General features: G+C 50.6%; 1 protein-coding gene across 4 annotated transcripts in view; it reads left to right on the top strand.

Annotated features, from left to right (window-relative positions):
* Positions 1 to 12,583, top strand: part of ZBTB16 (zinc finger and BTB domain containing 16) — a 184,805-nt gene that overhangs the window by 117,055 nt on the left and 55,167 nt on the right. For all 4 annotated transcript variants that reach the window (XM_037151324.2, XM_037151322.2, XM_037151323.2 and 1 more), the window contains exon 4: positions 9,470 to 9,556. In XM_037151324.2, coding sequence (XP_037007219.1) covers positions 9,470 to 9,556 — 87 coding nt within the window. The remainder of the gene's footprint in view (positions 1 to 9,469; positions 9,557 to 12,583) is intronic.

The raw sequence follows: 12,583 nt of genomic DNA, 5'->3' as shown, positions 1-12,583 counted from the left end.
AGGGGACATCCCAATAAATCATGGCAGAAATCCCCACTGGGATTTTTCTGGCCTTTTCATCTAGTCCCCTTCTCACAAATGCCAAGGCTTCAGTGCCACCTCTTTTAGACAAAAAGAAGCTGTGAAAACCTGAAAGCTTCAGTGTTCCCTGGAACTCAGGGGTCAGCCTCTGCCTCAGCCTCATTGCCTCAGCTTGACTCCGTCTGGCCAATGATTCTCCCAGCGTCTCGACTCTCTGTTCCACTTTGCCTATAGAGCAAGGCGTTCCCTCTGAGAGGGAATCCCCCGGCAGACCCAGGGAGCCCAGCCCCAGCTTGGTCCAGCCAGCACCTTCCCATCACCAAGAGTTATAAGCCTTTGAGCTCGATGTACAGCCACATTTAGCTGCTTTTGTCATCTGCTTTCAGCTGCTTCTTGTACAACACCATTCAGCTTTTCTTCTGTAGAGTGGTCCTGATTTAATAGTTGTCCTTTGTAGATGGAGAGATGAAGTGACTCGCCCAAGGCCACACAGCCTGGGCAGGGACAGGTGGGACGCTGAGAACATTTCTCTTTGTGGTGCTTCAGGAATGCTTGGGTGCTTCTGGGTGGCAGGATCCTCCTTGAGCCAGTTGTCCACCCGCCTCCTCTCTGGTGGCCCCTTCTGTCATCTCAAACAGCTGAGTACCATGTGTACAAGAGCCCTGCAGAATGCTGTCTCACCTCCCCAGGCCACTTACTCATTGCAGCTGGGCCTTCCCCCAGGAACTGTGGGCAGGAATATTGTGGGCTGGAGTTTGGAAGGCTCAGGCCAGAGGCTGGCCTCCTGGAACTTACCGACTTGATGAAGTGAGATTATTTCATCATCATAACTATTTGGGCACCTACAATGTGCCAAGAACTTCATATAGGTTCTTGTTTAGACTGTCTTGTAATGATTAATCACACCATTTTAAGAAGGGAAGTGAGGCTACAAAGTTGATGCCAGGGCCATCCCACTAGTGGGGGAAGAACCCCAAAGCCGCTGTAGGACTTTGCTTTGGGCAGTTTCCACACTGGCCCAGCGTATCTGGAAGGCAGTCTAGACCATCCCAGTAGGGGCTGACATCCCCTTTGTGCCACAGCATGGATTTGCACCGCACCCAGACTGGCCAGTCATGGAGGAGCCTGGGGGAAGATACTGGTTAGAGGCCGTGGTGAGGGGAACCTCCAAGCGTCCGCACTCTTGGACCTGGGGAAATTGACCGACATGTTGCTGTTGCAGTCACTGCAACAGACTTTCTCTGGAGGAGAATGGTGGTAATGCCGCCATCAAAACTTGGCCCTGAGTTTTAGGAGCTGCCTGGAGAGGTGTCATTTCTTTGATCTTCTCCCAGGACAGAGGGATGGGCCTTGTTTTCACTCATGCATTGTTGATTTGCATGCAGGTTTCTTGGAGGTGCACGGTCATTAGTGGCCTCTGCCTTTCTTTATCTTCCACTCCCTAGAGAAAATCTGCTGAAGACTTGTTCACAATGGATGCCTTTCCTTTCTTCTTTTTCTCTTTGTGTTTTGGCTGGGGTTGTAAGAATATTTTAAATATTATGTTTATGGCATGCATTTGATGTCTGTGTGGGGCTGAGACTGTGGCATAGGGGAAGGAAGTAATGGTATTGATGATCTTAATGATAACTAGCACTTAACTGAGCAGTTATTCTATGCTAGGCAGGGTGTTAAGGACCTTACATATGCTATTGAAATGAATCATTACTCAACCCTGTGAAGTAGCCACTGTGTGCTCAATTTTCCAAGTGAGGAAACAGGCCCAGAGAAGATAATTAGCTTGCTCAGGTGGTAGCTAGAAATGGTGGGACAGGACTTGAACTCAGGTGTGTCTGACTGAAGGATTCGCAGCTTCTTGTGTGCAGCTGTGTAGTGAGCGTATGTTTATACTGGCCAGGGGCTGTGTGTTTAAGCCTGTTGGTTACTGCTGGTGCTAAAAATGGTAACAAAGGAGCTTTCCAAGGCTCTCTGGGCTGAGAATTGAGTTGCTGGAATAAGGGATGAGGTGGACCTATGTTTTCTTTGTGGGACATAAGAGCAGGACCACAGGATCCCAATGAAAGCCAAGGGGACCGGAACCTTCAGCACGGAGCCTTCTGATAGAATGAGGTTTATGAGGTGGGATAAGAAATGGTTTCTCACACTTGAGATGCCTCAGCATTGCCTTTTCATCCATTCCAAGGTCTTACTCTTCTACAGAATGGACATTTCACCAAATGGAAGGTGTCCAGCCACTCACCAGGTCACTGATGGGAAAATGACTCTGGAGATCTGAAACCCTGCCACCTGCAGTCCCCACCTGCTCCTCTGTCTCTGTTGCCTGGCCTGGGAGACTGTCCTGGCAGCTTTCTCAACCCTCCCTCTGGATGAGCCCCTGCATCGTTGGTTCATTCACCCTCCCATGCCGGAGTGAGGCCAGGCCCCAGGACCTCTCTCCCACTTTGTTGTCTCGTAGAGCTACCCTCCAACCATATCCTGGGCCAGGTGATAGGGCTGCTTGTTTTCCATTCAGTCCACATCTGCCTACCTGCTTTCCCTCTTCCCTCTCCCCTGAATGTGTGTACCTTACAGAGACTCTGGTTCTGTATCAGTTTTTGTTTTGTTGATAAAGGAGAAAAAGAGGGAGAAGAGAGTGCTGGAGGGAGCACACATCTCCTGGAGTGAAAGAACAGGCAGTGCCGGCCTTTGGAATTGGCAGCCAGTGTACTGTTCTCTGTCTGATAAGAGGTACTGTAAATAAAACTGTACACTATGGTCCGTTGTAAAATGCCCCGTGTCTGCACTCATTGTTCTGACAGCTTATGCTTTTTTTGGGTCTGCTGTTTTGGTACACTCTGTACTTCCTTATGTAAGCAGGCATGCATATCTCATCAGAACATTCAAGATGTTTATTTTAAAATCTCAAGGAATTAAAAGAAAAAGGACATATTACTCAACATTAGATGCTGGCAAATGTTAGGTGTTTATGTTGTGGTTCCTTTCCCTCCCTTTCTTATTAGCGTGGGGGTGGGATTGTGGAGAGGGAGGGATTTTGAATATTTTTTTCTTCTCTCATTGGCTTCTGCCTCATTTACTTTACAGAGACGCAAGCCCACGTCTGAATGCATTCAGTATCTTCACCCTTCCTAGGTGCTTGGGGCCCCCAGCCCATTTTCTAATAGGGAAGACAAGTAGGGAGGAGGGAGACTCTGTGCATGGCCAAGAAGGAGGGGCTGGAGCGGAGGTGGTGCGGGGAGGGCAGCTGCCGGGAGCCTGACAGGAGCCTGACAGGCTTCTGCTTCTGTTGGATTTCAGCCGTGTTGTCGTTGGAATGCTGGCCGTTGAGAGAAAGCCCTTCGGCTTTGAAAGTGCTTTTCTGGCATGCCCCTTTTTTGATTCCTGAAAGTCGGGGTGATCCTTAGCCTGGAGTGAAAGCAGCTTCTACACAAGGAGGTCTTAGGCCAGCTCCGGCCTCCATGGGGGCTGAGGCGACTGCTACCTTTCTTTTCACAGAACTTCAGCCTGCTCCGAACCTTCCTCCTTCTTCTAGTCCCTGTCTACTTTCTGGAAGCATCAGGAAGTCGGGAGGAAGAGGGGAAGTAGAGGTCCGGAAAGTTCAGAGTGGTCAGGGAGCTCCTAAGCCATCCTTTGAGCCCCTCCTCTCAGGCTCCCTGGGAGACTGGCAGGGGCAAAGATGTCTGTCTGTCTCTTTAACGCTGACTTTTAGATAAACTTAGTGCCTGGGCTGGGAGTGGGGTCAATCAGTAGACCTCTGCCAGCCAGTGGGGGGTCCACTCTGGCTGCTGGAGGGCACCTTGGACAGGCAGTCCCTGAGTGTGCTCCAGGGAGGGGTCACGCCTTTGCTGCAGGCCTTGGTCCCCGGGCAGCTGGGTGGGAGCAGAGGGCTGATGAGAGGGAGACCTTGCTCCAGAGGAGGCAGACAGCCCACTTCCTACCCTTTCCTTTCTCCCCACAACGGTCTGGGTTCCAGCAGAGACCGGTGTGAAAAAGGGGCGATAGGGAACCTAGTAGAGAGAGTAGAGTAAGGACTCTGCCACCCCCTAGGGGACAGCCCGGCAGTGCCCTGAGTGGCCCTTCCCAGGGTCAGTTCCTCAACTGGGAACCTTGCTGAGGGTTCCTGTGGGCATCACACTTTCAGTGAACAGCCACTGCACGTCGGGTGGGGAACAGGGTCCTGAGAATAGAGTGGAGAGCAAGACAGATGCCAGCCCTGCGCTCACAGAACTCACAGTTGCTGGGGAAGATGGAGCAGAGCCCAGCAGCGCAGGGTTGCAGCACAGGGCTCCTGGGGCTCGTCCGAGAGGAGTCAAAGGCCGGGTGCCGAGTGGCTGCCCACACCGACGGGTCAGTCCTGGGACAGGTACTCCTGCTCCCTCAACAGGACAATCGCTCACCTTTAAAAATCAGAGGGACAAGGTGTGTGTGTGAGATTATAGTGAAGTGTGTCTTTACAAATGTGCGACTTATTTCTCACTCAAGATAAATGACCCCCAAATAGCTGTACATTGAATTTCAGTAAAATCAATCACACGCTGCACAAAGGAGTTCTTTAAAGGAATTGTGACCCTGAGCCTGACTGGTGATGATGTACCTGCCCCCTAGACATGGGGCCAAGCACTTCACCCGCCTTGTCACAACTCTCGGGGGGGCCTCGCCCCTGCTGTTCCCATGCCCCAGAGGAAGTGACAGGCTCATTGAAATTATGTGACTTGCTGAGGGTCACAACTGGTGATCAGCGTGGCTGGGATTTGAACTCTCATCTGTGTGACCTGAATCTTGAGCTCTTAAGCACATTTTACTGCTTCTCGAGATGGAAATAACATCAGTGATCTCTTACATCTGCAGAGTGCTTGGTGATTAACAAAGACTTTCATGTTTGTTAGTGTTCGTTATCTCCTCCCATCCTTACAACAGCCTTGGGTAAGGCAGACGGGCATGGCCGTCCCATCTTACAGAGTAGAAATGGGTTGGTCAGAGTGCCATGACGTGTGCGATGTTCGCAGCAGCGTGTGGCTGAGCCAGGCCGGGGCCCAGCTCTCTGCTCCCTGGGTCTTGCTTTTTTTCTTTTAGTTCACTAAGGTCTGCAGTTGCCAGGGAGAGGAGCATGAGTCTAGCCCACTTCATCTGGTGGTTTTCCCTCTTTGCTATTTAATTTCTCTCCTTGCAACCTGTCCTCTTACCTGACCCCATCTCTTGCTCTCCCCGCTGACTCTGTTCCTACCTGCTGGCCTCCTCAGGCTTCCTGTGCTGGTGAGGGGCCCTGCCACGTAGCCACGTAGCGGTGGCGTTGCTTCCTTACCCCTCGGCTCTGCAGTTCTCCACTCACCTGCGTGCTCCTCAGTGAGGCCTTCCCGCCCACTCGTATAAAATAGCTCTCTTGATCACTCTTCACTTAATCCATTTCTCTTCTTACCACTTATCACCACCTATTTTGTGTTTATTTTACTTTCTAAAATGTGCCTTCCTCTCTAGAATGTAAGCTCCTTGAGGGCAAGGATTTGTCTCTTTTGTTCATTTACTGTAACTCCCCCTTGGCATATACTTAATGGCAGCCCAACGTGTCTCCTGTTTATGGGAAGGGGCGGTGAGGCGTGGTCATCCCTGAGCTGTGGCCGGAAGTTCTTCCCACTCCAGGATGAGCCCGGGGAAACACTGTGGGTGTAAATGTTGCTGATGTCTTTGCTTGTACCCGCTGCTTTACTGGCGCGAGCTCCTCCCTTCCCCCTTCCCCCTCCTTTGCAGGGATGCTTTATAAATGTGTCAGTGGCTGGATGATGTCACCGTAATGCATTTTGGGAACAGCCATGTGGCTTATACACACTCAAGTTGCTTTGAATGCAAACCTGGCATCATAGTGAAGGCAGCAGCGAACAACATATGCACAGTAAACAGGCAGAGACTGTCTTATTGATTAACAGATGAGGCCTCTGTTATTGATCAAAGCTTGGCAAAGAAATTTATCACTTTTAATTTCAGGGCTGCCAAATATTTCTGCCTCTGAGCCAGCCATTATAGAGACGATTTAAAGGCACACGCCTCCTTGAGAGAGGGTGGTTTCCTCCCCTTTCTGCTGGCTTTTTTGTCCTGGAACTGCCTGTCTTTGCTGTCGGGCTCAACCTGGGGGGGCAGTTTGAGCCGGGGTGGGGGTGTCCTGGGCTTCATGAATGGCTGCTGATGCCCCTGGTACCCACGTGTGATGAAGGTTCTGACCCAAGTGACTGAGGACAGGGCACTTTCCCGCACTCAGAGCAAGGTTGTGACTTCAGCAGGGCGAACATGGAGTGGGGGGACTTGGAGGACAACACGGTGTGGTCAGGCTTGGGCTCAGCCAGCATCCTCGCCTCAACGATGTGTGCAAACCTGCTTTATCTTCCTGTGAACTTGTCTGGTGGCATGCATCCGGCCCTTAATTTCCTGCCTGCCCTCCTTCCTTTCTCTCTGTGCCTCAGTCATTAAAGCAGACACCGAGACAGCCACATCCATGGCTGTTCTCTAAGAACTCTTCCTGCCACATCCCTTTGAGGCTGAGCTCCTGGGGCCCCCTCACCCCAGGGCTCACACGGTAGTGGGGTAGCAGTGCTGAAGCCCCAGGGAACCCTCCCCTCTCGGTCCCCACTTCCGTCCTTGGGCCTCCCTTCTTTCTTCTTTGGTGAGTCGTGAGAACGGATAGAACCAAAGAAAGAAATACAATGAAAATAAGATCTTCAGAAAATCATTGCTGGCTAATGATCTGGGACTGGGGAGTTTCTCTTTGTGCAGGGCTGGGCCTCACCTGCCTCGGTCCTCCCACCGTGGCCCTGTCGGCAATTTGAGGCTCACGCTGCATTTCCAGTAGGAATGGATGAAAAGCGGTTCGGGCTGCCGCCTGTGTGCCACAGTGGGACTGGGCATCTTCAAAGCTCTGCCAGCTCCTTCTCGGCCCTTGGCCGCAGGGAGGCCCTGCATCCTAAGGGAAGCCCAGAGCGATGGCGCTGTTTTTCCTGCCTCTGGGCAGAATTCCGCTCCAGCCACCTAAAACGAATGACAGTTTGTTTCAAAATACTTAAGGAAAACTGATTTCGTCCCTTTCCTGGGGCATTTTATCGCTCATTCATTCAGTCCATCCACTAATATTTAGAACATCTGCTCTTTGCAGGAATATAGACAAGGTCAGGACCCTCTGACATTCCAGATCTCCTCTGGGGTCCTCATACCCTTCACTGGCAAGAACTGCTTCTTGGTGTTTAATTTAAGTCTATAATGGTTCACCTTATATTCTGAGTTCTAGTCCTTCAGGGTGTACTAATACACCAAGACAGAGGTTTTAAACTTTTTAAAAAGTAGTGCAACCATTTTTCCAAATAGAATTTTATGCAAAACCTTGATGTGTACAAGGGGTAAATTGGATTTTCACTTTTTTGATTTGAGAGAAAGAAGCCCGGAGCTTACCTTCTTATCCAGGAAACATCTCTGCAGATGGAACCCTGCGGAGGCCTAAGGGTAGAGGAGTGAAGAACCAAGGCTCTGATGTCAGGCTGCTGGTCTTTGGATCCACCCGTGACACTGGGAAAGCCACTTACCTGTCTGAGCTTCAGTTTTCTCATATACTAGACGGGGGCAGTAATAGTTTGTACTTTAAAAGATTTTTAGAATCAAATAAAATGATATGGCCTAAATATTTAGCATCCTGTGGTATATGATAAAGCCCCAGGAAATCTCAGCTACTCTGAACAGAGCACTAGACTGTTCCCTGCTGCAGTATGTGTTAAGAAGGAATTCTGCCCCTTATGAACTCTGACACCAAACTACAAGGCAGGCGCACTTCCAGAAGGGCGAAGATACATCGGAGGGAATGAAGTGCAGACTGGAGGGCTTGGTGCATGTGTACTCCAGTTTTGAGAATAGAATGGGACTGGAATAGACTGAGGGGTGAGACCAGGCATCACTCACGCCCAGAGCCTCAGGGAGGGTCGGGTGGCACAGAGGGCCCCCGAGGACAACTCCCTGTGGGGCTGGACTGCTCACCGGAGCACGTTGTGGGGGCCTTGAAGCTAAGCAGAGGAACTTAGAGCCAGCGCAAACTGTGAGCCATTGTGTCGTCTTGAGCAAGGAAGTGTGAGGAATGAAGGGGCCTTCAAGGCACCTGCCTCTGTTGGTTGGATCAGAGGGCTGCCGGTGGTGTGACGGCTGTGCTGAGTCCTCCGGCGTGCCGGGCGCGACTCCACAAGAGCCCGGATGGGGACAGTGGTTAATGACATGCAGTGGGACAGAGCCACCTAGAAGAGGCTTTGAAAGCAAACTCCCAGGGCTTAAAACAGGTTGCTCCCTGGACAAGGTAACACGTTGGAGCCTTGGAGACTGTTAGCGAGTGGTAAAAAGTCCTGTTTATCTTGACATTGTGACATTGTTGCTTTGAGCCTTGTAAATAATGGCTCTAAAAAAGTTTATTAAATTGAATGGCCCTGCATGGGTTTGGCTTATTCCCCCAAAATGTACGGTAATAGGTTCCCACTGGGAGCCAGGCCGATGCAGCCGTGCGTGTGATGGCGTTCTCTCCACACCGCCCCCGAGGGAGCTGCCGTGGGTCCGGAGGCAGAGACGGTGGGTCCACAGGCATTTGTAAGAGAGCATGGCACTGCTGTGACCGGGGACGTACACAGTGCTGTGGGAGCAAAAAAGGGCCTCCTGCCCCAGGCGGGGGGGACAAGGGTGAGGCGGCCGATGCATACATGGTGAATAGAAGCTGGCTGTGCCGTGGGCCTGGGAGAGGGGCAAGAGTGTCCGAGACAGACCGGGCACAAGAGGATGTGCCGAGACCTTGCAGTGGGGAAGGGCATGGCTCCTGCAGGGAACCAGAGTGGCTCCACAGGCTGGAGACTAGGGAGCAAGGGCGGGGAAGCAGAGGCCAAGCGAGAAAGATGAGCGCGTCAGGGCGCGCTCGCTCTGTGAGCCGCCGAGAGGAGTGTGACTGGACCCCGAGGACACTGTGGAGCCACTCAGGTTTCATCAACGGTCAGCAGCACGAGGGGGCTGGGGTAGACTGTGGGTTTAGTTCTAGATACACAGAGTCGGGGGTTTATCTAAGCAGCAGTCTGTCAGTCATTTCTATTCTCCCATGAAGTATAACCTAGGCAACAGAGCATGCTTCCCTTCATTGTATCATCCCTCACTTGGAGCCCGCCTGCCGAAGTGCCCTTCTTATTGGGCCGTCTCCTCTGGGGTCCATATACGTTTGTCTCGGTGACTTTCATTTCCTCTTCCCGATGGGGTTCATTTCCTCTTCATTCGGCGGGTAGACACATCTGAGAGCAGGGTCTGGGCTGGCTGTCGGGGCCATGGATTCCCCAACTCCCTTCATAGGAGTTCGTCCCCCTTCCTTGGTGTCCATCGGCACAGTTTTGGCCCAGGACCCCACCTCCTAATGGAATAACACTCTTGGGAATAAGTAACCACCTCCCCTTTCTTTCAGCGGGTGCCAAAGCCTTCGTCTGTGACCAGTGCGGCGCCCAGTTTTCGAAGGAGGACGCCCTGGAGACGCACAGGCAGACCCACACTGGTGAGTGGACTCTGATTCCCGTTCTCTCAGTCCTCCGCAGTGGCAGCGCGTGGGTAGAGGGCGTAGCTCGGTAGCACCCCCTTTCCACAAAATGATATCCAGTCGTTTCCTGGGGGCCGTGAGTGGGGACGGCTGTGCCAGGTTCAGCTACTCTTGCATGTGGGGCTGGCTGGGCAGGTGTAGCTTTGGCCCATAAGCACAGCTGCCCTGGATTAGGCCAAGGTCTCTGTCTGTAGTAGGCCACTGAGGTCTTGTCTTCCCAGAGACCTCTGTCATTCTTGTTAAGACCTTAGAAAGTCCGTACTGTTGTCTGAGCATCCACTGCCCTCGGAAGGGTCAGGAAACTCCTGTATCCCACGTGACGAACTCTGAAACGCGTGTGGGCTGGTCCCCGCTCTGCGAGGGTAGTCACTGTTCAAAAGCGAGCACGCTGTATGCGGGATGCCTTCATTGCGATCATCATCCTCATCATCGCGGGTGCCCCTCGCCCTTACCCACTGCTCACCGTGTGCCAGGCATGGTCCCCAGGGCCTCCCTGACGGCGTTCGGTGTGTCTTTCAGCAAAACTCTGTCAGGGTGGAAGCTGCTCCCAGGTCATAGATGAGGAAACTGAGGCTCAGAGGAGGGAAGGTGACTTGCCTGAGCGAATGGTGGGAAGGGGCAAGTTCCCACCTAGGTTAGCCTGCCTGGTTTAGTCCTGGCTCTGCCCCTTACTGTTTGCGAGACCATGGATAAGTTACTTAAACTCTCTTAATTTGGGTTTCCTCATCTGTTAGAAAAGTTGTGTGATAATAGTGCCTACCTCATAGCATAGAGCATTGTAGGGATTAAGTAAGATACTTTATTTAAAGTGCTTTGCAGAGTGTTTGGCTCACAGTAAGCATTTGCTACACAGTAGTAGATGTATTTAACTTAATAAATATTTATTGAGTTGCTCACAATGTTCCCAGCACTATTGGATCATTTAAAGTGTAGTAACGTATGAGACAGACGGCATTTCTCATGGAACTGTGATTCTAATAGGGAGATGGTACAGGCAAACACCTGCATAATATCATGCCATCCTATAGGAAGTGCTGGTAAGAACAAATAAAGCAGGGTAAGGGGTAGAGAGTGACAGGGAGAAAAGTGATATTTTAGACCAAGTGGTCAGGGAAGGCCTCTCTTAAAAGGTGACATCTTAGAGTCCTAGAGTGAGGGAGGGAGCCACAAAAAGTTTCCAAATATTTGTAAATCATACATCTGCTAAGAGACTGGTAGTTATAAAACATGAAGAAGTCTTACAACTAGATGTTTCTCCAAAAATAGACAAATGGTGGGTGAGCACCTGGAGTGATGCTCAACACCATGAGCCCACAAGACACAAACCAGAATCACAGTGAGGCACTACGTCACACCCATGGGGATGTGGCTACAGGAAAAGTCCCGACAGGGAGAAGTGTTGGTAAGGATGTGGAAAATCGGAACCCCCATACACTGCTGATGGAAATGTTAAATGTCGCACCCACTTTGGAAAACAGTCTGGCAGTTCCTCAAAAAGTTAAACAGAGTCACCATGTGACAGAACACTGCCTCTCCTAGGTACGTACCCAAGAGAAATGAAAACATACATATACAAAAAAATATGCACATGCATTTTTATAGCAGCATTATTCATAATAGCCAAAAGCTTAGTAGAGATAACCCAATGTCTACCCACTGAGAAATGAGTGAACAAGAGGTAGTTTCTCCATAAAAAAGGAATGAAGTACTGATACATTCTACAACATAAGTGAACCTTAAAAAACATTATACTCTAAGCAAGAGGCAAGATCCAATCATGCATGGTGTATGATTTAATTTATATGAAGTATCCAGAATAGGCAAATCTATAGTGACAGAAAGTAGTCCTGGCTGGTGTGGTTTAGTGGATTGAGCTCTGGCCTGAGAACCAAAGGGTCGCTGGTTTGATTCCCAGTCAGGGTGCCAGGCCTGGGTTGTGGGCTAGGTCCCCAGTAGGGGGCATGCAAGACGCAACCACACATTGATGTTTCTCCCCCTCTCTTTACCCCTCCCTGCCCCTCTCTCTAAAAATAAAGAAATATAATCTATCTTTTAAGAAAAAGATAGAAAGTAAGTAGTAAGTGCCAGGGTTTGGGGGAACCGGGGACAGATTGGTGTGGTGGCTAATACATATGGGCATTCTTTGTTGAGTGATGAAAACATTGTAAAGTTGGTTGTGGTGCTGGCTACACAACTCTGAGTTTGTTAGAAAGTGTACAACTGTAGACAGTCACTCTTAACATGGGTTTGAACTGTGCCGGTCCACTTACATGCGGATTCTTTTCCAGTCACTACCTGCACTGGTCTGCCTGTTTGCAGGTGTGGAGAGCTGACTGTGTGCGTTGGTCTGTGCCACCACACACAGGGCTTGAGGGCACACGGGTTTTGGTGCCCATGTGAGGTCATGGAACGAATCCCCTGTGGACACTGAGGGACAACTAAGTTTTGGGAGAGTCAAAGTTATACACAGATTTTCAACTATGTGGGAGGTTGGCTCCCCTAGTGCCCACATTGGTGAAAGGTTAACTGTAGTTTAAAAGCGTGAATTGTTTATTTTATGGAACATGAATTCTATCTCACAAAAGCTGCATACACATGCACACCACACGCATGTGCACAGACATTTATAGAGATGGGGGAAAGCAGCCCATCCAGGGTTTTGAATGGGAGAATGATACGTCTTGATGTATGTGTTTCAAAGATCGCCCTGGCTCCGATGTTGATAAGTGAGCACAGGAGTGTTTCAGTTTATCATTTGCTGTGCAACCCTTGATTCAAGCAGCACTGTCTCATTATCTCAGACAGTTCTGTGGGTTGACTGTGCTCAGCTGGGCAGTTTTCACTTGGGGTCTCTCAGGGGGCTACAGTCAGGTAGTGTCATCTGCGGACTCTCCTGGGCCGATGTCTAGGATGGCTTCCTTGCTCCCTGTCAGACTCTCAGGGCTCCTCCTTGTGCCCCCTCTGCAGCAGAGCAGCCTGGACATC

The sequence above is a fragment of the Artibeus jamaicensis genome, unplaced genomic scaffold (assembly GCF_021234435.1).
Source record: "Artibeus jamaicensis isolate MK-2021 breed Jamaican fruit bat unplaced genomic scaffold, CSHL_Jam_final contig_585, whole genome shotgun sequence".
Lineage (NCBI taxonomy): Eukaryota > Metazoa > Chordata > Mammalia > Chiroptera > Phyllostomidae > Artibeus > Artibeus jamaicensis.
This window is presented reverse-complemented; position numbering and strand designations above follow the sequence as displayed.